Source organism: Manis javanica, chromosome 5 (assembly GCF_040802235.1).
Source record: "Manis javanica isolate MJ-LG chromosome 5, MJ_LKY, whole genome shotgun sequence".
In the NCBI taxonomy this organism is placed as follows: Eukaryota; Metazoa; Chordata; class Mammalia; order Pholidota; family Manidae; genus Manis; species Manis javanica.
In genome coordinates, this window is record NC_133160.1 from 46,357,463 (window position 1) to 46,382,189 (window position 24,727).

Consider the following 24,727-nt stretch of genomic DNA (forward strand, 5'->3'; position numbering starts at 1 on the left):
TTTATAGCCTACCCTTCATAGCTTTTCTTCTTTTCTAAAAGGTTATCCATAATTTCTATAGTCTTTATATATGTTGTTTTCATCTGTACATTGTTAGGTTTCTCTTGTTCTCTAATAGCACCTAGCATAGTTAAAAACCCATTACAAGCGCAATTGTTTATAGTGTTGGAACCAGTGTTTGCCAAGTCTTGAAGAGTCCAAACTTATTTTTTTGAGGAGTGTTTCTCAAACTTTCTGTATTCACCTTTGGATGAAGCGAGGGATAGAATGTTTTATCTCTTCGAGGAGATTTGTTTTTTTAATGTGATATCTTGTGAAGATGGATATTTTTTATGTAACCATTACTACCATGTTTATAAGGCGCATGGTTGGCAAGCAGATAACAAAATCAGAAGCCTGAAGGAAGTGAAGTACATGCAGTCAGTAACAGACTTAATGGTTGAAAACACTTCTGAGGGTTTAACTTTCACTGCCTGTAGTTCTTCGTAGGACACTGAACTGGCTAACCTCTTCTGATAGAATGTCAGAAAAGACATCTTAAGTCCTATAAACTCCTTAAGTGTTTTGAAATGTCAAGCATATGAATCATGAAAGCCTTCCTGTAAGAAGAGTTTACATTGGTATGCTGATTTAGCATTAATTATGGAATCTGCCAGGGAAAAGTAGAGTGAAAATGAAACTTCATATTTGGAGTTCTCAGCTTTCTTTGTGAAACTTTCTTTGCTAGCACTCTCAAACAATAATAGTACTTAAAATAGCATTTCTAAAAATAATTCTTGAACTGAATTGGAAAACGATGTTTACATTCTGTTCCTTTTCTTTTGAAACTTTGCCACAGTATTTTCTTGTAACCACTGGTGTTTAAAGTGCTACTACTTGTGATACAAGTGAAAGCACTATTCAGTTTCCTTATTTTCAAGCATACTTCTGTTTAAAATTTTTACTTATTGTGTCCTTGGTGTGTTTATGAAGACAATTAAGTGATTAAAATAATAGGGCATTTACCTACCAAGGAAGGGGTCCATTATATTACTGGGTCAGAGCTGGCCTGGTGGATAGAAGCTTATGTTGGGTGAGTCAGCAGTGTTCCACCTTGAAGTAGTAGTTAAAAATACTTCTCCTGTTTACAGAATTAGATGAAACAATATAAATCTAAACACAGTTCTCTACATCTGCTGGGCAGCCTGTTGAGTTCATAGGCTGCTTTGTTTTCTCCGTGAGGATGTGTCTGTGTTACCTCAGTGTTACTGCTTTCCTTCCCCTGATAAACTCTCTACAATTAATCCCTTTTGTTTCAGGTGGTAGAAATTTGTCAAAAAGTAGTCTGTATTTCTTCCCCTTTATTATTTCCATTTTTCTTACTTATGTATCTTAATATAATAAAATTATTTGCATTATTTCAAGTTACATAAACCTAAAAAAAAAAATGAAGGTACTTCGACAGTTGGGATCCAAATAAAAAGTTACCCTTTAGGTCTTTGCTTAATGGGCTCCTCTCTGGTCTGTTTCCCTCATAGGAGGTTCGCTTAACTTGTGGCTGATGCCACCACATTGGAAAAGTGCATTTAAGTGCAGTTCTGTTGTGCTTTAGCTTTTTTGTTCTTTAGCTTCTAAAGGCATAATAGCTCTTAGGTATATTTTGGGGAACAAATTAAAATACTGAACTATCTCTCAACCAGTTAAAACTCAACTCATTTTTAGGAGGAAGTAAGTCTTCAGTTTGTTCTCAAAGATCCCAGGGAAAAGAATGCTTTAACCTTTGAGATTAGTGTCCCTTGCCCCTTCAATAAAGACCTCCAAACTTATTTTTAGCTACTTCTTTTTCTGATTCCTAATGTTTGTACTATATTATGCATACATGCTCTGTTGAGTGCAGTTCTGAGGGGAAGTAGAAGAGGTCTCAGAGATTTTTTTCTTATTAGCTTGGAAACTTTTTGTCTTTGAGAGCATGAGCATGAATAACGGAATATTTTAAAACAGTTCTGTTGAATAATTGACAAACAATAAAGTACACATTTTTAATAAATAAATGGATTTATTTTCCCAAATAATGGTTTCAGCTATATTATTAAAATTCTTGTTAGAATGATTATCCTTTGGGAGAGATTCCCTGGGAACTTGTTACCTTGGTTCTTTGCTTCATTTTCTTAGCTTTATTTCTTTCTGTGCATAACTTGGCAGGTCTTCATCTCAAGCCCTCACTTGAACTTGATCTTCATTCCAATTCCAGCCATGCCATTTATTTTGCTTGCCCAGCATTCCTACCTCACGTGCATGTGGAAGGCCCTTACCTAGACAACGTCAGTGACCTTTTAGTTCTCTCCCTCTGCTCTTTTACATACTTGCTGGGTGGTTCTTTCCGAATAGTATCTTTGATTGATTTTACCCTATTACTGACAACTTGAAGTGGCTCCCGTTGTGGTCAGAACAAGCCTTTGATGACAGTAACCCAGTTCAGCCTGTCTCTATTGGGGACCCACCTGAGAATTAAGCCTTGAAAACTTAAACCATTTGTTGCATGTAACAAATCAGTCTGTGTTTGGTGTCTTCAGAATCGTAATAGTTATGTAGCTTCCTTGGGAGAACTGAGAATATGGTCACTCAAATCATTTTTTGTAGTCTTATTTTTATCCCAGATTCCCACTGAGAAAGCTGCTTCAATTAAACGAGCTACTCCTTGATCCTGGAACCCCTTTCCATTTCTTTGTTACATTTATTTCCTCTCCTGTCCTGTAATCATTCCTTCCCCACCTTAAATCATAGGCTCTGATTTAAGAGCCTGTCATTTTCCTTGGTCCCAGGGTGAAAAAATCCCCTTCCCACACACATGTTTTTTATGCCACATTCACAAGGAAGAGTGTGTGGAAGGCAAGTGCATTCATGTGCTTTAACTCAGCATCTTTTCTGTGCCTGTTATTGCCTTTTCCACTTTCCTCCTTACAAAACTGTTACTAAGCATTTCCTGTTTCCCTTATTAGAAAGGGAGGCAGGCTCAATGCCTGGGCAGTGTTTGTACCCCCATACCCACCATGAGACCCATGTATGCAGTGTTTACCAAAAATTTGTTTGGTAAACTGCTGAAAAGTCCTGGTGACACAGAGATAACTGTTCTGTGACATTTTAGTTGCAAGTCTTGCTTTATTACCAATTTTTTCTTTACTGTGTATCTGCAAAGCCCTGATAAACCCAAATACTGAACTACCATTTTCCCTGTCACCCTCTAACTCCCTCAACCCTTCCTGTCCTGTACCTTACCCTGCCCTAAACTCATCTTGCTTAGTAGAGAACTTAGTATTTGCAATAAAGTAATTGAATAATGCAAGTTAGCTACACCTACAGTGTCAACAAGTTCAGTAAAACCTTTTCAGTAACACCTTTTCCAGTTGGTATTGCAACTGTAATCTGTAAGGAGGATTGGAGCAATTTAGGAAGATAACAAGCACAAAGGAGATGTTTGTGCAGACTATCACTGATAAGCTTTTGATGAATATATGTATAGTCTGTTTATATATGTGTTTCCAATGTCATTGACTATTCTATTAATACATTTTTTTAAATATCAATTGAGGATTCCATCATTAGGGAGGACCATAGCTTCTTCAGCCAGTCCACTATTATGCATATACTTAGGTTTCACAGTTTTTCAACAATATGAATACTGATGTTGTGAACATCCTTAAGTCAAAATCTGGCACATACGCAGAGTCCCGAAATAGTCCCGAAAAAGGCTTTTGCTGTCTCGAAAGGAGGACTTGTGTACTTAACCAGCCTTTGGGACACACACACACACACACACACCACCAGAAAGTAAGTTTGATCCAGCTTATACAAAGTTGAGTGCACAGCCTTATAAAATAAGCCTTTGTATACTTTTCAAATTATGACTGTTTGATTGTAAAAAAACAAACAAACATGTTAGTAGAGCAGGATATAGGGATCCCACTGGGAAGTTTAGTTCCCCCCACCCCTCACAGATTATTGTGTTTAATTTTTTGTTTGCAAGTGTTTCTCTTGGGGTTTGCATATTTATTTTTATTGCAACAAGATCTAATCTTCCTTAAGATGATATAGGGAAAGTCTTTGCCACAGACTAAGCAGAATGAGAGGTGTTTTGGTTGCTGTCATTGGTGGTATAAAGTTCTGCAGCCTGTGTCTGCTGTCATACTGGGATTTCTCAGGAGTTGGTGCAATGCCTGTTATTTCTCCATCATCACCCACAGGTAGCTAAAACATGACTTCCCATAGAAAGTTACATAATACATATATATTAGGAAATGGTGATAGTTTGGTGAGGAAGATATTTAGCTTTTTGACAAAACCATTAACTAAAATAATTTTTGGAGAAGACTTGAATTTTAGTTATTCTTTTTAAATATGAAAGGTACCTCAGTTTACATGATAGTTAAGCATGGTAATACAATAAAATCATTACGTTGTGTATTGTTCTCTTCTAGTATTTATTTTAAAGACCCACAGTTCGCTGAAGATTTCATTTTTAAAGCCGCAATCCTTCCAGGAGCAAGGTAACAACAATGCAGTTACAAAATATAAACTGTCTTGATTTATTTTGTGTGAATGATGTTTGTTCTTATAACTAAATATTGTATTTTCAAATGGTCAGAAAACCAGCACCAGTACTGAAACCTAGTGACTGGGAAAAGTCCAGCAATGGAAGGCAGTGGAAGCCTCAGCTTGGTTTTAACCGGGACCGACGGCCTGTCCATCTGGACCAGGCAGCATTCAGGACTTTGGGGTGAGCAGTAGGCTTCTGTCCTTTGTATATCTTCCTTTTCTGAGTCACCCACAAAGCATTAAATCAAGGATTTATGCCACAAATATTTAAGAGACCATTAAATACAACTGCTTTGCAGATATTTTAATGACTCATACTTTTCTGCTATTCTTCATTTTTAAAAACATACTGTTTCTTTGGCTTACATAGTGCTTTATATGTTGCTTAAGAATTCTATTATTTTTCTCTTAAAAGAAAGTTACTTTCTGACAGTTACTTCAAAGGAATAAAACATATTCTTTACCATCAAGAGAGTTTTAGCCAAATTAATGTATGACAGAGTACATTTAAAGAATTAACCAACATATTAATCACATAGAGCCACCAGTCACCTAGATTTTTGCTCGACCAAGTACTCAAATAATGATGTCTCATTAAATTTGCATTTCTTTGCCTATTAGTGAGATCAGTCCTCTTTAATGTGTCTACTGGTCATTATACTTCCTCTTCTGTGAATTTATTTTTTACTCTTTGCCTTATTAGCTTCTGAATTGTCTTTTTCCTAGCTACAGAGATAACTATATATATAGAGAGAGAGGACTTTGAAACAATGTCAGGTAAAGTTGGCAGTAAGAGGAACAGGCTGGGGGAAATATTAATGAGTTATGCTAATGAATTAGGAATGATACTCAGAAATAGGTATTTTCAACTCAGAACAAAATCTTACGATTCACAATAAGATTTAGGCAGTAGATCACCATCAGCATGTATTTTAATAGAGTGAATAGTAAGGGCAGTTTTGCATAGCGGTTAAGAGCATGGGCTTTATAAAGATCCTAAATGTCTGGATCTAAATGCCTTTTCTAACATTTGATATTTTTGTGTACATTACTGACCTACTCTATGCCTCCATGTCTATGCCTCCATTATTTTAACTGTTGGTGACGTATCATAGTAGTACCACTAAATACAGTTTAGAGTTCTGAGTTCTGAAGATACTGTTAACTTGGATCCAAATTCATTCTTCATGGAATTTATCGTAAAATAATTTTAGAGGAGCACAGTGTTATTGGCCCAGATATCTCTAGTACATTCTTATCTACAATATTAGTACTAAATGAGAGGAATGGTTTAGTAAAATATGAGCCATCAGTATGGTATTCTGTAGGTGTATGTATTATGATTATGAACATTGTGAAAGACATAAGGAAATGTTTGACTTAATAAATTGAAAATAGTAAGATACAGAGTAGTAGGTAGTGTGTATACAATGATAGCAGCATGGGTCCTTGAGAACAAAACTAAAATATAAGACAGGAGAAAAATAGACCTAAATTAATTTTTACATGAGATAAATATTTAAAAGGTTATCAAATAAGAGTCTTGGTGTGACAAATGAACATTTCACCATCAGTTACTGTTTTGAACTTTGTTAATTATATATGTTTTGAATTTGCCCTATCTTAATCAGATCTAGTAGTAAAGAGACAGCTATCTAGTGTTTAATTTGTGTCAGCTGTAATATGATGGATCTATCTGTTTATAATTACTTCTCTGGATGGGGGGGTCCTTTTCTAGCCACGTTATGCCAAGAGGCTCCGGGACTGGTGTTTACAGCGGTGCCGCACCACCGCCACCTGCGGCTTACCAGGGAAACTTATACAGGCCACTCTTGAGAGGACAGGCCCAGATTCCAAAACTGATGTCAAGTAAGTTTTTACCAATTGGTTATTTCATATGCTAAATTAAATAGTACAACAAAGGTTGGTTTCTAATCTTCATTGCTAAAGAGGTTTATTGTTACCAGGGAAGAGATAGTGGACTTAAAAACATACAGTCTTAGAAGAATTATAATAATACTTGATGCAAGGTCAGATATTTTTATCTTGACTGTATATAGTTACTTAAATAATATGAATCGGATTTCTTATTTTCACTTATAAATCTGCTTCCAAGTGAACATGCGCAGAAAAAGAAATGTGGAATGAATTGCTGTTTATTCTATTAAAGTAAGTATTGGGGCAATTAAATCAGGTGCAGTGGATATGGAATTTTAACAGCTTAATTACTTGGAAGACAACAGTATCCTTTTTTTGGTCCAAATTGTGTCTCAGTAGTACCTTAAGGTAAAGCCAGGCATTGTTTTAGGTAGTAATAGGCCTTTAACTCTGTGATTTTGTGAAAACCATGGCCTTTCCTTGACCCCTTGTAACTTGTTTTGTGGACAATGAGAGTGGTTCATTTAGAAATTAACCATAAAGGTAATTTACATGGCATTTAGATTACAGTGGAAAAGGGAGGGAATGGTTGAATGTTAGACTTCATAGATTTGGCATTAATTTTTAATTGTATTCCCACTTTTGTTATTTTTGAGCTCCATGGCTGTGCTCATTTATCAAAGTGTAAGTCATGTGACAAGTTCTCAAAACCGCTTTCTTCCTGAAACCTTTGTTTCTCCATTCTCGGTTGTCTGGTTGCTAAACAATTGCAGCATGGGGTAGGGGGCAGGGAGAGAGCAGTGTGGCAGGATGCTAACATTTGTTAAATCTGAATGTCGTATTATTTGAATTGTTTTTGAATGTTTTAAATATTTCATTAAAAAAAGAGAGGAAGGGGCCACTATTGCAGAGAAACCTCAGAACTTCTCTAAACTAAAATTATAGTTGTCAAAGAAGGGCCAGATAAATGTGATGATTATTGGGAAGTATTTATGCCATGTGCCTACCACTGTTTTCAGTAAGTTACAAACCAGTTTTAAATTGAAGCCCAGATTTTCTAGATGTAATACCCAGGAAGAAAGGGGTTCGAAAGGTCTCAGTCTTTCAGGACCTCTGTTTTCAGTGTATTCTCTCTTTCTTTCTCTCCCTGTGTACCTTGGTTATGTGGCTTAGTAACACTGAATGTAACATGATTAGACTCCATCATGAAAACTATGGACTAAACAGTTTTATTCTATTTAGTGAAACAGAAGGGACACAGAGTTTAATGGACCTGTGGGAATCTGCTTGGTGCAGTAGTTTACTTAGCTGCTTCCCCATAAGATTTAGCAAGTAATGTATCTGAATATTTCCACATGCACAATATCAAGCCATACCTCATACAACAGGAGAGTCTAATCACTTTGAAAAAATGCCTTGAGCTTCTGTCAGTAAGTGGTGAAAGGGTACCCAGCTTATTGTTAAGCCAGCTGTTAATTGACACATTCCTTATCAGTTCCTTTTTTTCTTAGGGCTCTTGGCCATTTTCTTTTATCCACAATGGTATCACAGCTTCCAAACTGGAAAAAATATTGAGATGCCAGATGCTGGAATGAGGTATAATCTCTGTGGGTTAATTTAGCCAGTAATTCTCAGGATGATGTTTATGAGGAAAGTCTGAGGTTATTACATTGAGTAAACTTTACAGAGATCTGAAAAGAGGTTTGGGTAGCAAAAGTGAAAACATGCTCTTCATTCAGCAGCTTCCTTCCATTGTACTTCCTAAGGCTCAGTTGCTGGGTCTACTGCCACCATAATCTATCCCAGTACCGCCTAGACAGCTGCTTATGTAAAATCCTTTAAATTAAATCACTTCAGTGTGTAGCAGGGGAGGGGAGTGGGCTTTCATGTAAATTCCAGTGCTCCATCACCACTGAGATCCCTTTCTAGCCTAAAGGGTCCTGCTACAACTGTAAGAGAAGTCAGAAAGGTCTTTTATTAATCAGGGTCACACCAGAGGTACAGAATTTCATGCTGTGGGGGCCTGCAGTTTGTAGTTCCTACTTTGGCAGTTCTTGTTAGCATCTATGCATTTTATTTCAGATAGTGGGGTGCTCTCTCCCTTTTTACCACTTCTAGTAACTCCTCGTTTGCCATTGTTATAGCTCTTCTTAGATGTAATCAATTTATTCTTACAAAGATACTTTGATTAGAATTATTCTAGTTAGAGTCTGTTTTAATTACATCATTACAAAATAGGAAATGTTCTGTCAGGTAGGGATTGATTTAGAGCAAGAAACTTGTGGCCCTCTTCCTGTTAACTTGTTGACATTGAGTCACTTGAGGATTAGTGCTGGGACTCAAATTTAACATCTTGTCTAAGGGCGTGAGGATAGGAGGAGTGAAAAGGTTCACAGAAAAATATCAGCAAGAATGTGATAATTTAAATTAAGCCCTCAAGGGGAGTTTGGAATATGCCAGGCTGAGAGAAATAATGAACCTAAAGTACAGGGCATGTAGACAGATTTTAGTAAGCTTAGAATAACACACGAAGTGTTTGCTTCCTTTCTGTTCTCTGGAAGGGTTACTGTATGATTGTTGACATGCCTTAATCCTTACAAGGATTCGGTGGTGGAGCCATTTGGGCCTGGCAATTTCTTCATGGGAAGATTTTTTATTATAGATTGACATTTTTAGTTAGATGTAATTCTGATTTTCTAGTTACTACTTATGTTGGTTTTAGTAAGCACCCTTTTTTGTAGGAATGCATCCATTTCTAAAATGTCAAATTTATTGCCATAAGTTGTTCATACTATACCCTTTATATGTCATTACTATAAGACTGTAAAATTAATTCCTGATATTGGTAATGTATACTGCTGCTCTTTTTTCTTGATTATTATTACTAGGTCCTATTTAATTTTATTAGTTTAGGGGTTTTTTTTTCTTTCATTGAACTGAATTTTAGCTTTGTTGATTTCTCCCCCATTGTATATTTGTTTTCTATTTAATTGATTTCTGCTTTTGTCTTCACTGTTTCCTTTTCGTTTCTTTGAGATTAAATTGCTATCCTTTTCTAATATTTTGAAATGGAGATTTATGTGATTAATTTTTAGTCTTTTTTATCTAATATATCCACTTGAATGCTGTAAATTTCCCTCTGATCACTTTAGTTTTGGGTCATATATGCATTTGGTTTTGTGTCATATATTCATTATCATTCAGCTCATAGTATTTTCTGATTTCCTTTTTGTTTCAGTATATACCCATAGATTATATAGAAGTATATTGCTTAATTTATAAACATATATTCTTTTTCTAATAATCCTTTAAAGTAAATTTCTTTTTTAATTTTACTGTAGGCTCAATTTCTACACATGATCTAAATTTCTATGCTAGATCAAAAGGCTATGCTGAATTTCTAGACTTTTAGTTATTATCACCACAGTAACCTCCAGGTAGGAGTGTACCAGTATATACTTTCTGTAGCAGCAGAATTTCTAATATCCAACAGCCACCAATACCACATACTACCCTCTTTCAAAAGTTCTTGCTATTTTGATAAGGATAATAATAAATATATCTTTAAGATAATGATTTCTTGAATTGTTGCTTTGCTTACATTTTTACTAACCAGTTTTTATTTCATAAATTGCCTGTTCTTGTCCCTTGCTGATTTATTAATTTACAATTCTTTTATTTATTTGTAAAAGCTTTAATAAGCTTTTTAAGGAGAAGGGTGCCCAGTTACATCTCCTTTCTAGAACCACAGCTCTCTTTGTTGGCTGTGGAAGACTTCATGGTGGTTCTAGTTGGGGAGAGAGAATGAAAATCTGAACAGATCTATGGCAGAGTGGATCCAAAGTGGAGAAGATAGAAGAGGAAGAACCGAAGGGCTTGATAATCGAAGGCACTGAGTAAGGGGGAGAGAAGATTCAAGATTCACTCATATGTGCACTGGGGACACCTGGGTGACTAATGAGGTCTTTAGCAGAATTTGGAAACCCAGGAGGGTGAAGGAAAATGAAGAATGTGATGAGTCCGATATTTGTGGAGGTTGAAGTGCTTGAAGATGCTGAAGTCGTCTGTTGGTAGTAACATGGGTCTGATACTTGCTCAGGAGAGAGAAGAGCCGGTTGGAGAAAGAAAATTGTGAACCATCTGCATACAACCCAGAAATGTAAAAAGTTGAAGAAAGATTAGGCTAGGTTAATGAATTTTAATTGCCCTTGGTTATAAGAGAACCTAGAAACACTTAGGGTTGTGAGGTTGGACTTCTAAAAGGCAACAATGTCATTTCCTAAATTATTTCCTGTTACCTTTGTAAGGAGGCGTGTTGGATAAAAACTTGCCTAATCTAGAATGGTCATTGCAGCATAGTAAACTGGCTACAGTTATATAATAAGACAAGACAAACACTGCCAGCTATCAAGAGAGGAATTTCCCACCCTCTCCAGTCCCTTTCCCTTGGTAACTGTTAGTCCATTCTTGGGTTGTGTGAATCTGCTGCTGTTTTGTTCCTTCAGTTTTGGTGTGTTGTTATACTCCACAGATAAGTGAAATCACTTTCACTGACCCTAATACCATCTAGCTCTAACCATGTTGTTGCAAATGGTAGGATTTGGTTTCTTCTTACGGCTGAATAATATTCCATTGTGTATATGTACCGCATCTTCTTTATCCATTCATCTATTGATGGACACTTAGGTTGCTTCCATTTCCTGGCTTTTGTAAATAGAGCTGCAATAAACATAGGGGTGCATATGTCTTTTTGAAACTGGGCTCCTGCATTCTTAGGGTAAATTCCTAGGAGTGGAATTCCTGGGTCAAATGGTATTTCTATTTTCAGTTTTTTGAGGAACCTCCATACTTCTTTCCACAATGGTTAAACCAGTTTACATTCCCACCAGCAGTGTAGGAGGCTTCCCCTTTCTCTGCATCCTTGCCAGCATTTGTTGTTCCTAGTCTTTTCTACATTGGCCACCCTAACTGGTGTGAGGTGATATCTCATTGTGGTTTTAATTTGCATTTCTCTGACAATTAGCGACATGGAGCATCTTTCCATGTTCCTGTTGGCTATCTGAACTTCTTTGGAGAAGTGTCTGTTCATATCTCTACCCATTTTTTAATAGTGATTTTTGGGTGTTGAGGCATGTTCATTATATATTTTGGATTTTAACCCCTTGGTGGATATGTCATTTACAAATATATTCTCCCATACTGTAGAATATCTTTTTGTTCTGCTTATGGTGTCCTTTGCTGTACAGAAGCTTTTTAGCATGATATAGTCCCATTTGTTCATTTTTTATTTTGTTTCCCTTGCCCGAGGAGATGCATTCAGGAAAAAGTTGCCCATATTTATATTCAAGAGATTTTTGCCTATGTTTTCTTCTAAGAATTTTATGGTTTCATGACTTACATTCAGGTCTTTGATCTGTTTTGAGTTTACTTTTGTATATGGGATTAGACAGTATTCCAGTTTCATTCCCTTGCATGTAGCTTTCCAGTTTGCCAACACCTGTTGTTGAAGAGGCTGTCATTTCCCCATTGTATGTCCATGGCTCCTTTATTGTATATTAATTGACCATATATGCTTGGGTTTATATCTTGGCTCTCTAGTGTGTTCCATTTGTCTATGGGTCTGTTCTTATGCCAGTCCCAAATTGTCTTGATTACTTGACTTTGTAGTAGAGCTTGAAGTCGGGGAGCATAATCCCCCCCACTTTATTCTTCCTTCTCAAGATTGCTTTGGCTATTTGGGGTCTTTTATGGTTCCATATGAATTTTAGAACTATTTGCTCTAGTTCATTGGAGAAGGCTGTTGGTATTTTGATAGGGCTTGCACTGAATCTGTAGATTGCTTTAGGCAGGATAGCCATTTTGACAATATTAATTCTTCCTATCCATGAGCACGGGATGTGTTTCCATTTATTGGTATCTTCTTTAATTTCTCTCATGAGAGTCTTGTAGTTTTCAGAGTATAGGTTTTTCACTTCCTTGGTTAGGTTTATTCCTAGGTATTTTATTCTTTTTGATGCAGTTGTGAATGGAATCGTTTTCCTGATTTCTCTTTTTGCTAGTTCATCATTAGTGTATAGGAATGCAACAGATTTCTGTGTATTAGTTTGGTATCCCACAACTTTGCTGAATTCAGATATTAGGTCTAGTAGTTTTGGAGTGGATTCTTTAGGGTTTTTTTATGTACAATATCATGTCATCTGCAAACAGTGACAGTTTAACTTCTTCCTTGCCAATCTGGATGCCTTTTATTTCTTTGGGTTGTCTGATTGCCATAGCTAGAACCTCCAGAACTATTTTGAATAAAAGTGGGGAGAGAGGGCATCCTTGTCTTGTTCCCGATCTAAAAGGAAAAGCTTTCAGCTTCTCTCTGTTAACTATAATGTTGGCTCTGGGTTTGTCATATATGACCTTTATTTCATGCCTCCATTTTTAAGCCAATTTCCCTGAGGCAGAGTTTTGTCTGTTCTTGCATTTCCTCCTTTCTAAAATGATAAAACACATTTCACAGTATATCCACAATAAATGGGTTAAGTTAGTAAGCACTTGAAACAGTACCTAGCACATAGTACTATGAAAACAATACATAAATGATAAAAGATCCACTTTCTTTTTTACAGAATTTTGAACTTTAAAATTTGGTAAGGAATAGTTTGTTTTAGTAAAATTGAGATCTGAATTTAATCCATCTTTTAAAATGTTTTCAGTATCATAGCTATTTTCTTTAGGTGGTGTGAAATAACACTCAAGAAAGCCATTTGGCCAAACAGTCACCTCTTTTTCAAGTATCTCCATAGGTGTTTCTTACTGTTTTTCTTTGCTTTGTCTTGGATGTGTCAGTTTTGGCCGATGGGTGAGTAATTGTCCGGGGACTCCTAGATAACTTGCTAGAGTCAAGTGCAGCTGTGAATATTCAGTGTGAATAAAGCATTTCATTTCTGCAACCCAGAGAACTGCAATGTCACTTCTCCTCATTTCAGTCGGTAAACTTGTCAATTAACTATATTTGAAAAGTGATTTTTGATTAGTGCAATCAGTAAACATGTAATCCTTTCTGTGATTGCCTCACTGATTAAGTAAATTGTCACTTGAGCTATTGCAAAGCCTTGGTTTATGTGGCCTTAGAGCTCTAGGAAAGGGAAGTTTTTAAGGACCAAAGAAAAATATTAACTGTCATTTTTTTTCTCTCGCCTGTACCCTTCTGAAGTGCAATTAACATTCTCAATTTTTTTTCTCCCTCTCAAATGGATCTTCTATTAGAGCCATAAAGATGAGTGATAATAAGTTTGTTTTACCTTCTACTTCATTACTTATCAGCCAGGAAACATTTCTGCTTTATGAATACTTAAAGACAATAATATATATTGCTGAGAGCGAGCCATATTAAGAGATTTGTTTAAAAGTAGCCTTGAACTTTTACCTTGACCCTTTTTATTTTTCTTTTTTGGAATGAAAGCAAAAGATGTTTTAATAAATCTGTGACAGAATTTTTAAGTCTTAGAAAGTTTGCCTCAGTTTTAACAAAAAACTATTTTTTGCATGTCCTGAGTTTATGTGTAAAAAAAAACTGTTCTTGAGGTGAGAAATAGTAAAATAGAGTGGGAAGCTCCTAGCATCCTAAAAGTGATGGCAATAAGAACTTTTACCATTTTCTAGGCACTTGCAGATGTATAGGTAGACTGTTGAGAATGGTTCCCCCTGTCCAAAAAAAAAGGCATTTGTACTTACATTCTAGCCATAATCTAACATGTAGTATATTTGAATCTAATGAATATGTATTCCTGATGGTGATGTTTTTCCTCCTCTTGTACTGTTTCTAAGAGAAAATACACAAATTTTTTTTCTGCCTTTGTCTTTCATGAAACATTAAGGTAAGTATTTCTAAAGGCTTTGAAAAACATAGGTGTCTTTTTGTTAGTTTCATTAGATTTTAAATTTATTAGGGATCTTATGTGGAAAATTCTGTAACTACCATGAAAAGTATGTATTCTGTGATAATACCATATATAAAGAGACACTCTGAAACCAAAATCATAGAATTAAGTTTTAGTGGTAAAGAGGGGTATGTTTCCAAGGTGACTTCAGTGGTAATGGGACATGTGAAGTACTGAGCTAGAAAGGGGTCCAAATTACATTAACTGTATTTCTGTTGACTTTTGATATATTGGCTAATTTTGTTTATCTAAGACACTAAAATGCCTTGTGGGAACATTTTAACCAGTTTTCACTAAACTGGTTTTTGTACAATATCTGAATAGGCCATTGGACATCAAGTTTAACTAATGATTAGAAAAACTGGCCCAAATGTTTATTTTACTTTCAGCAAATATGTGTTAAAGTACCTGTACTTTAATTTTTCCATAGAAATAAACTACACAGATGAAGTGATAGCTGTTTTTATAAGAATTTTTGGTTTTACCGCTTCTAATTATGATTTTCTGGTACTATGTTGTCTGTAGTAGTGATTCAGAAGTTATTCCTGGCCCTGTTTTCTGTGAATTGTGTAGTGATTAGCTTCCTAGGTTTCTATTCACGTTTTGAATATTTAATGACTACTGTGAAACCTTTTTAGCATTGTTCCTCATTATGACCACTACTAGTTTGGTTTTTAAGAGATAAAAAAGGGACCTCATTCAAATTGACTAGAGGTGCTACCTTTATCTCAATTCAAAAAGAGATTCTGCACCAAAGTAGTAGTTGCAAGGCTTTCCTGCTTCTTTCCAAGAAAAGCGTCTTGTGGGTTTGGCTGCTGGAAACCCATGGTATTGTCAGTAGACTGAGGGGCAGCAGGCTGTGGCCACTCTTGTGGCTGCTCCCCCGAGGGTAGCTTGTCCACTTAGACAGCTTTCTTCAGCTTGGCATTGTCTGCAGTTCCCGTGGGAGGAGGCCTGGAGCAGAAGTAGCTACTTATGGCACACTAGAATCATTGTTAGCAGCCTGATACTTCACTTGTTTCATATTCTCCATTGCGGGAATTTTTAAAAGCAAAATTCTACTTTTCTTTTTTTTAACTCAGATTGCATTTTTTAAGTTCCTAACTAGAATAAGCTTTCATTTCTTCTTTCCTTTAAGAAAGTAATTTTGAAAAGCATGTTTCTAGTTTGTGTTTCCATTAAAATGTGAGCCTGAATACATTATGATAAGCCTTGTTGTCCTTGGGTCTCGGGAGTCTGGAGGAGGTTACTGTCATCACACAGTGAGCTCATTAGACAACTCCTGGAACCAGCTGTTTTAATTAAGTCACCCACAGACCTTGCTGAAGGGTGGCCAAGGTGACTTGCAGGGAGCAGCAGTTAGTTGATACCAGCCCACTTAGGCTACTGGATGTCCCGGCTGACCAGTACTGTGGGCTGTTCCTGTCATCCTTTTTATGTAGGGGAGCAGCAGCCATTTAATTATTTCTTGTTAGTCAGATGTTGCTAGTTCAGCTTTGTGTTAGGGGAAGAGGTTTGACTCTCAGAAAAGTGGTTGTTCCTTTATTAGCATGTCTTCTGGCCTGTGCTGGAGAGGACCCTGTGCTCTCAGCACTGGTTATGATAGCTCTAAGTCAGACCTCCAGCTTCCACTTCAGTTTCCAACACGGGGAAAATTTCATTAAAGTCACTGTTTGTTCAGTTTGTATTTATAGAAAAAACATAAATCCCTTCCTTTTTACAGCATTTAAGATACAAAATGAAAAACATGTGTTTACTCATACACACACACACACACAGCTAGTGAGAAAGAAATGTGAGTTTTATGTCACAGGTTCTTTAAACTGTTTCATTATGAAAGGAAAAATAACAAACAAAAAATGTACTGACCTTGCTGGGTTTTGTATCTTTTTACATTTGCAGTATGTGTAGTTAATGCTAGTTTTTTTATTCTCAGGTTTTTTTTTTTATATTTTTACAGAAGTACGTGGGTAGCTAAATAGTACTTAAAATATTCTGTTTATCCCTTCTTTGTTTATTTTCCAGATATGAGGCCCCAAGATTCCTGGCGAGGTCCTCCTCCCCTTTTCCAGCAACAAAGATTTGACAGGTAATATTTTAAAAGCAGCATGACTTTTCAATATTTTTCCACATCAACATTTGAAGTTTGAGCTTTTTCTCCATGGTTTGAAATGTACTTTCTTCCATCTAGACAGTTTCTCTTAATGCCTGTCCTTTAGGAAAATAGATGGCTAGCATGTTGAGTAAAAGACTCATGTTTACATACTTTCCTACTTTTCTTGGATGTTGGCCTTTATTTTTTTTTAATCCTTTAAGGTTTCCTGAAAAATGCAACTCAGAGAGCTCAAAATTGTATTAGGTTTTGGTCAACCTAAACAAATTTCTTTTTAGAAGGGTTGTGCAGCTTAATGAGGCATAACTAATGGTGTTCCACTTTCATCACGTCTGTACTGCCAGCACAGCATTAGTACAGACCAACCATTGATTCTTGCTACAAACCTCTTGAAGTCCTAATCAGCTTCTTTGGTACAACTGCTTCAGGGCTGACAAGCCTATTGTAGGGCAGTGTCACTGTAGGTCAGTAGTTATTAGTTGCCACTGAAAACAGTTTCTTTAACTACTTAAGACTGAACTGAATTAAACGCAGAAGGGACTCAGAAGAGGATTATGGGATCTGCAGTCTAATAAGTACCATGGACTAGAAAGAATGTGACATGGTTTAATAACAAGGGATGTTTGACTTGTGTTCGTTCATTGATAAGTTGTGTGCTCCTCAGTCAGGTAGCCTCCACATGACAAGATAGCTAGGCATGTTATGAATAATTATATCAACATCTATAGAATAATATTTTAAAGGCAGATTTAAAATCTTTCATTTCATGCTGGTTTTGCTGGCATTAGTAAATACTGAAGCTGGGTAAGCCTCCTTGTAGTAAGGCTCCCTTCTTTGTCGTCCCTGTTCTAATCTGTTTTTTCTCCTGTCCTCTACATTTTAACACTCTGATCTGGTCACATCTGAAATGAATAAAGTGTTAGGAACAGGGTTAGAAATGCTGCTTGTGTCTTAAGAAAACTCTGTCTTTAGAGACTCTAAAACTTCATTATTTTCTTCAAGAAGATAAAAGAAATCATGTTATTCAATTGTTTATTAGATATAGTATCAACTACTTAGTGTACTAAGCTGCATTTTAAATTTAAGACAACTGATAATGCCTGTATATATGTTTTATTTTCAATGTAAGTGTTGAAAGCACACCATAGGTACTACTCACTATCCTCAGAGTAGCACCATTTTCAAACAGAAATTAAATACGGGTAAATTTTTCCTGAATTAGGTATTATCATGGTAGAACTTACTTCATTTTAACAAATCGTCTTTCAGCATAATATTTGTCAAGTTTGATTTTAAGACTTGGTTTCTCTACTTTGTTGCTTGCATCTTTCCCATATTATTAATAATCACTAACATTTATTGTTTGCTTACAAACTGTCAGCAATGTACTAACATGCTTTTAGAAACATGACTTCATTTAGTTCTAGCAACCCTTTTCAGGTAGGTGTGATATTCACAGCTGAGGAAACTTGACACAGACAAATTCAGCAGCTTACTCAGGGTGTCTGTTCTCTAGCATTCTTTACCAAGAACGTTTTCAGTCAAACAAATATCAGAACTCTTACTGTGAGCATATTACAGTAACCATAGGGACTTCACAGGCAGCGAAGGATCTCTGTCCATTTCTGCAGCCCTTTTTCTTCAGTCCCTACAAGCTTTCCTTCCTTCTCCACATTAAGGCTTCCTAGGATGGTCACCACTGTCCTGATGCCTGTTGTTTTTTTGTTGTTGTTCCTCTCACCTAGCCAAGTACTGGTATTATCCTGACTGATTTTGTGGACCCAGCAGATTAGCGACAAATTTTTTAGGGCATTTTTGGTTTCGTTTCAATCAGAAACTCAAAATCATGCCTTGAAGCAAAAGTTAAATGTGAACAAAATAGCATTGTCTCTTATGTCTAAAATTCAAGAAACTACCATTTGTTCATAAAGAAAGCAAAGCTTAAATCCAGCCATCCTAACCTCCATTATCCTCCTGACAAATATATTCATTTCTGTAGCACCTGTCAGTCTAGCCATTCCAACCTTAGAAGACATAGGAGAGAAAATAGAAGCTGAGTCATCTTGACTTGGCTGAGGTGTCACAATCAGTAAGTATAGTAGTAGCACCTTTACTAGGACCAGTATTCCTGATGCTTCGGTCAGTACTTCCCCACTGCACTATTTTGAGTGTTCCGTTGAAAACCCCATTAGAAAAGAAAAACTTGAATGTACGTATTTTTCTGAAATATACTATGTTTCTTGAGTTATATCCTACTTTGGGGTAGTATTTATAATCCATATATTCATTTCATTTCAAAATATGACAGGAACACACCGCACCCCTTACCTCCCTATGCAAAGTTGACCTAGTACTAACAGTGTTACTATGGAGCAGGAGCATCCATTTGGGGTTGCTTCATCATGTCACCTGAGTTCTGCCCCATTGTCTGTGTTCTCCTCACCAGTGGAGGCTTCTCTTTTCTGGCCATATCCTAGGTGGCCATTTAGATTTTAACTTACAGATGTTAAACTCAGTCATGGAAAATCTTTAAAAACCCCAGTTTGCCACATGTATAAATTATTGTCTAGATTGGTAGTAGTTACTTCACATTGTCAGAAACTTTCTAAAAATACTAATGTAGAAACTTAAGAAAATTCTTGCCATCCGTGATGCCAAATGCCTCAAATAAGTTGCCTGAGTCTATGGTTAGTAATTTTAAATTGTGTCAACATTAGTGCTTCCATCCCAAATTTAAAATGTCTTTTCCAAGGCAAATTTCCATTTGTAAGTATTTGCAAATTAATATAATCAGTATAGAAATTTGATAACCTTGTGGAAAATGAAGGTCTTGCTGCCAGTACAAGCAAAAGAGGGTTGTACATGTCCCTCTTTGTTCTTTGTGTTTATTTGTTTTTATAAATATTATCTTTGTCAAAAATTTTAAGTAATCACTTCAAACCAAAAGGAGAATTTTATTTTTAAACTGTGGCTTTGAAATCTATTTTCAGAACAGAATAATATAAAATTGCATTTGTAAAGTATATTATTCATACCAGTAGATTTTCCCGAAACTCAGTTGAGTGAGTTTTATCATTTTAAAACTGAGAAGAAGGATTGATTACAGTGTGTGAGTTGCATTTCTGGCATGTGGGTTTTGCATTAATGGCCCTGTTTGGATTGAGCCTTGTCGGTCACAGTACAAACCTTAGTTACCCCCTCACTCCTGCAGAGACCAGAGAGACCATTCCTATCCCTGTGTGTGGGCTGCTCTTGCTAAAGTATATTTGAATTAATAATGAACCTAAAACATCATTAAAACATATGCACATTCTTTGAGGTATTATTTTCTTTTCACTTACAGCAAATTATATTATTAGAGCTCTGGTGTCACCACTAACTGAAGAATAGAATTGGCTCCTTTAGAGTTCTATAGAGAGCTGTTCTTCAAGCCATCATACAAAAATAATTACCTTTGGTGTTTTAAAAAAAAAAAGGCAAGCTGCTAGTGAAGTTTAGGAGAGTTGGGGATAGAGAGGATGGATTCATACTTGAATAGCTGTGAGAAGAATGCATTACCTAGTGAGCCCAGCTTCGGGCTTTTCCCTAAGACCTTGGAAGTGAAGTTCATGTGCTAGTAGGTAGAGCTAATCCCAGCTAGTCATTGCTTTAGCAAATTTAAAGTTTTATTGTAATTCTTCCTAACATACTTAATGGCCCCAAAGCTTCTAATGTTAAAATATACTGCAGAATTTTGCTACTGTTTATTCTTTGTAATGACTGCTCTATGTATGTCAGTTGAGGAAAGTGCCTCAAGAAGAAAGTTATGTCTTAAATAGTGATTGCCTTTAGAAAGTAATCTTTCCTACATTGTTTGTGTGACAATTTTAAATTATGATTTAATATACCTATTGCTTTGTGTCTGCAAAGTTAAAATAGGCACTTGAAGACAATTAAAAACATTTCTTTTGACTAGTAATCTGGGCTGGCAAACTGGGTTGTAATAGCTGTTGAATCTGTGTTCCCATGTAAACTGTACACCAGACGCCAGTCAGCCCTTGCCAATTAGTGCTCATGTTGCTAGGTCACCATGGTCAATTGAAAGCTGCATCAATAGAACTTGAAAAGGTTTCTTCCCGATCAGACCTTCTGACATATTGAGCAGAATAATGGATGGGAAAAAAACAGACAAGTCCCCTACCCTAGATTCAGAATGCTCAGCAGTAAGAATTCATTTGCAACCTGCAATTAACTAGAAAGAATGGACTCCAAAAACAAGTCTGGACATTTTTTTTAAAAGCCTCATTTTCCTGTCTTGTACATGTTTACTCCTTGGATAGCATCTTAAATGTGGTGATCCTGGGTGTAAACCATTAAGTGACCAAAAAGGAAATTTCACAATTGAAAATGAGCAAAATATTTTTTAAAGTCAGACACTTTAAATTCAACTGCATTTAAATACCCATTTGAATAAGCCCTGATACTTCATGAAATGTGTTAAACTACACTGGATATGAGGGACATAAAGGTCATATAAATCTCATATGACAAATCCAGGCAAATTAGATTGTCCTAAAATTTGGAGATGATATATGCCAGTTTTAGACTTTGGCTATATGTAACAGGCTTGATTTCTAATGCAGACATGATCCTTTTCCACAGAGGCGTTGGGGCTGAACCTCTGCTCCCATGGAATCGGATGCTCCAAACCCAAAATGCAGCCTTCCAGCCAAACCAGTACCAGATGCTAGCTGGACCTGGCGGGTACCCACCCAGACGTGATGATCGTGGAGGGAGACAGGTGGGATGGAAAACAAACTGCTTTTTTTGTACTCAGCTATACTGCTTGATGTTTTCTTAAAAACACTCTGGATAAGATATTGAGAATAGCTCAGCTGAACTTGAATCCCTCATTAAAAATGTGTACAGGGTCAGTATCTGCCTCACTAAATAGGTTATGCCTTGAAGATGCTGAAGAATTTCTAGTTCCAAAGCCTGACCATAGCAGTCAGGGATATTTAGCACAAATACAGTCATTCAGTCACCAACACACATTTTCTATCCTTTAAGGATTCTGCTCTTTGTTTTAATAGAAACTAGATCTCTCATAATAGATGATTATTTTCTATAAGCTGAAAGTAAGAATCTACCCTTTTAGCTGTTATTTTTATTCATCTTAGAAGTCTCCTGTCTTGATTCACCTGTATCCCTTCTCCTGGAAAGAAATCTCTTCATAATTCTCCACGTGTTTTTCTGCTAAACATTGAATAAGTATAATAATTCCTAGACAAATTTAGTACATGGAAGATACCTTTCCTTCTCTTCAGAGCATCCAATTTTAGCAGTAATTAAGATGGGTCTGTATGTCCCCCAGCTATTTGACTCCGTGGCCAGTATTTACATGCTCTTCAGTCACATCCTTGCCAGAGAATAGGATCAGAGAGCTGCTGTGCAACTTAGTGTGTATTGTGGTCATGGTTGGCACCTGTGGTGACAAGAAGTGGTTTTTAAACTGCTTACCTGGTGTTGCTCCAGGCCTTTTATAGTGCTTGTGAGTATTATCTCCTGACTCAGTTTCTTGCCATGTGTCCCTTTGTGTAAGACCTCTTTTCTGGCAGCTACGAAAACTATTTTTTTATACACATTTTTTTATGTAATCGTACATGTGTCTGTTCACTTAACAAGAAAATAATCATCTGAGAGAATTTTGTTACAGTTTGTTAAATCACATCATAGAATTTTTCTTTGAATACTATCAGCCTAAGACCTCTAAAAGTATTATCAGTAGATTGAGACTGTTTTTGCTACTATAGTCATGATGATACTAGGCAGTGTAAATAATGAGTATTATTGAAATGAGGACTTACTAATAAACTAGAAGGCTGGGAGAATGTTTAGTCCGATAACCTCATTTTCCATGTCAGGAACTGGAACTCTAAAATGTCTGCAGTTTGGAAGCAGAACTAGGGACTAGATGCTCTCCATACTTCAAACCCAGTTGATCATCTTTCCTGCCTCTTTCAGAGGAGGAGAGCTTTCCTTTAAGGAGCTCTGCTGTTCCAGGAGGTAAAATTCTTATTCACTTTGAAGATATAAGACAATTGGTAAACTTAGAATACTTTTAGGACCTTTTAGAAATAATTTCTTTTTCTCAGTCTCTTTTCTACTGAGAAACTTTTTATTAAATCACAATTTTTGAAGCACTGTTAAATTGTAGAAATACATTGTTAAAATGACATAACTAAAAAAAATTTTTTTTTAAAAACAATATAACTATGACCTCACTATATTTTTAGTGAAGTTTATATGACTAATTAAAGCCTTAGCCTGCGTGGCCTTAAGGGTCTACACATATTAGAATTTAAAGTATTAAAGTGCGTTAAAGTGCTCTGAGTGACAACATGGTGGTGGGGATCCATTTCAGAGTCCTGGAGGCCTAGATAAGGAATTGTGATGTGAGAGGTGTCACATTTATCTTATGTTATATAAAAAATATTTGCAAGAATACTAGGATATGTTATGAATGTCACCAATGATTAGGTACTTAATGCTCTATTTATAGCTAAACAAAAATCCCTAAAATTAATATTTCATTAGGCCTGACCTAGCAAGCTGTTGCCTTGATTGAGCAAAGTGACTTTCCTAGTGTGGTATGTCTACATATGATGTCAGCACCATACCACAGTGTGGCTTGAATTACTGTTGGGGGTGGTAGGGGAGATGGAGAACCACTGGTGTTTTACACAAAACATTTAAATGTAGTTCATTTATATGCATTCTTCGGGATTTCTTTAGTACTGTTAAAGCATCTTTGGTGAATTTTCAGTGGTAGTCTTTGTGCTCATGTCCCAGCTTTGCAGCCATCTGAATAAAACTGTGGACCCAAAGCACCTGTTTATGGACTTCAATGTGATACACTTTTCAGACATATTCAGCTTCTTTAGGCTATGTTTTTCCATGGAGATGTAAAATTAATTTCTATGCTGAGATGTTAATCTAGGAAATAAACTCTTTTCTTTTGCTTATTTTCAGGGATATCCCAGAGAAGGAAGGAAATATCCTTTGCCACCACCCTCAGGAAGATACAGTTGGAATTAGGCTTTTGTAAAGCTTTCCCAAATCCTTGCATCATTCTACAGTTTTACGATATTTGTGGAAAGATTTATTTCTCAAGTAGTTTTTAATAAAACTACAGTACTTTGTATATTTCTTTTAACTGTGTATATTTCTATTGTTCTCATCTCACTGTTTTATTTTGCTTTTCTAAGACGTGTTGCATAATACAGTGAATCTGAATTAATTATTGCTTGTAAAACACATTTGATGGAATAGGAATATGGTTTTTCATTATGGTTAAAAATCAGACCAGCTGTGGATTTCAAAAAACTATTCTAGATCATCTAAGATCCATGCTGATTTTTAATGCCCAGGAATTAGGTATGAACTCTTTGTGCTGGAACACTCAGCCCACTAGAGTATATGTTGTTCAACATTTCTTTGGAAACATTTCATTAATGATGAGGTTGTCTTATGGAAATTTCTGGACTTTAGTAAAAAAAAAAAAACAAAAAACAAAAAAAACCTCTGGTCTCGTGTCTTCTTATTCTTTTAGAGTATTTCAACTTTGAAAATCTTTACCAACCGTTTTTTTCAATCAGTTTTTCAGAAAACTTACTTCTTCAACTAGATGTCAAAAGAAAATCAATGAAGAAATAGATTTTAGGAGGCATGGTCAGCAGGATAGCCCAACCAACCCACATATATTAGTATGTCTGTCAGCTACTGATTTGGAGGACTATAAAGTCTTTGTGAGAATGAATTAGCTACATTTTTACAAACGCCATGTAGACTTGTGCTACAGTTTTAAGGACTTGTTTTAATCTTAAAGAAAAGTTTAAATTTTAATTTGTAGCTAGTGTGTGCACATTAGTCTGTGCTAATTAGTCCTTAGCATTTTTTTTTTTGCATTCTTTCATAATAAATTTGAGTTTACCGTCCTTTTCTTGCTATGAAGCACAGTCCTTAAAATGCTTGGAGTTCATACATAGCACTTTCATATGCACTTTCACTTGATTGCCACACAAATTTAGACACGTGAATTACTGCTTTGTTTGCATTTTTTTCATCTAGCCTAAGATTGTATATTAAGGTTTTCTTGATTTAGGACATTTTTGCTTTAATATTCCAACTAAGGCACACTTGTTAGTCTTTGTGGGAAAAGTCCACCTTAACCTTAAGTAGGAAGGTCTTTGAA

The 24,727-nt window shown here is 36.0% G+C and overlaps 1 protein-coding gene across 1 annotated transcript in view; it reads left to right on the forward strand.

Moving 5' to 3' along the window:
- XRN2 (5'-3' exoribonuclease 2) overlaps positions 1 to 23,677 on the forward strand; it is an 88,915-nt gene extending 65,238 nt beyond the window's left edge. The window contains exons 24-29 of the mRNA XM_073238067.1: positions 4,455 to 4,523; positions 4,622 to 4,753; positions 6,311 to 6,441; positions 16,407 to 16,470; positions 21,136 to 21,274; positions 23,506 to 23,677. Of these exons, the coding sequence (XP_073094168.1) occupies positions 4,455 to 4,523; positions 4,622 to 4,753; positions 6,311 to 6,441; positions 16,407 to 16,470; positions 21,136 to 21,274; positions 23,506 to 23,571 (601 nt within the window). The 3' untranslated portion in view covers positions 23,572 to 23,677. The remainder of the gene's footprint in view (positions 1 to 4,454; positions 4,524 to 4,621; positions 4,754 to 6,310; positions 6,442 to 16,406; positions 16,471 to 21,135; positions 21,275 to 23,505) is intronic.
- The last annotated feature ends 1,050 nt before the right edge of the window (positions 23,678 to 24,727 follow it).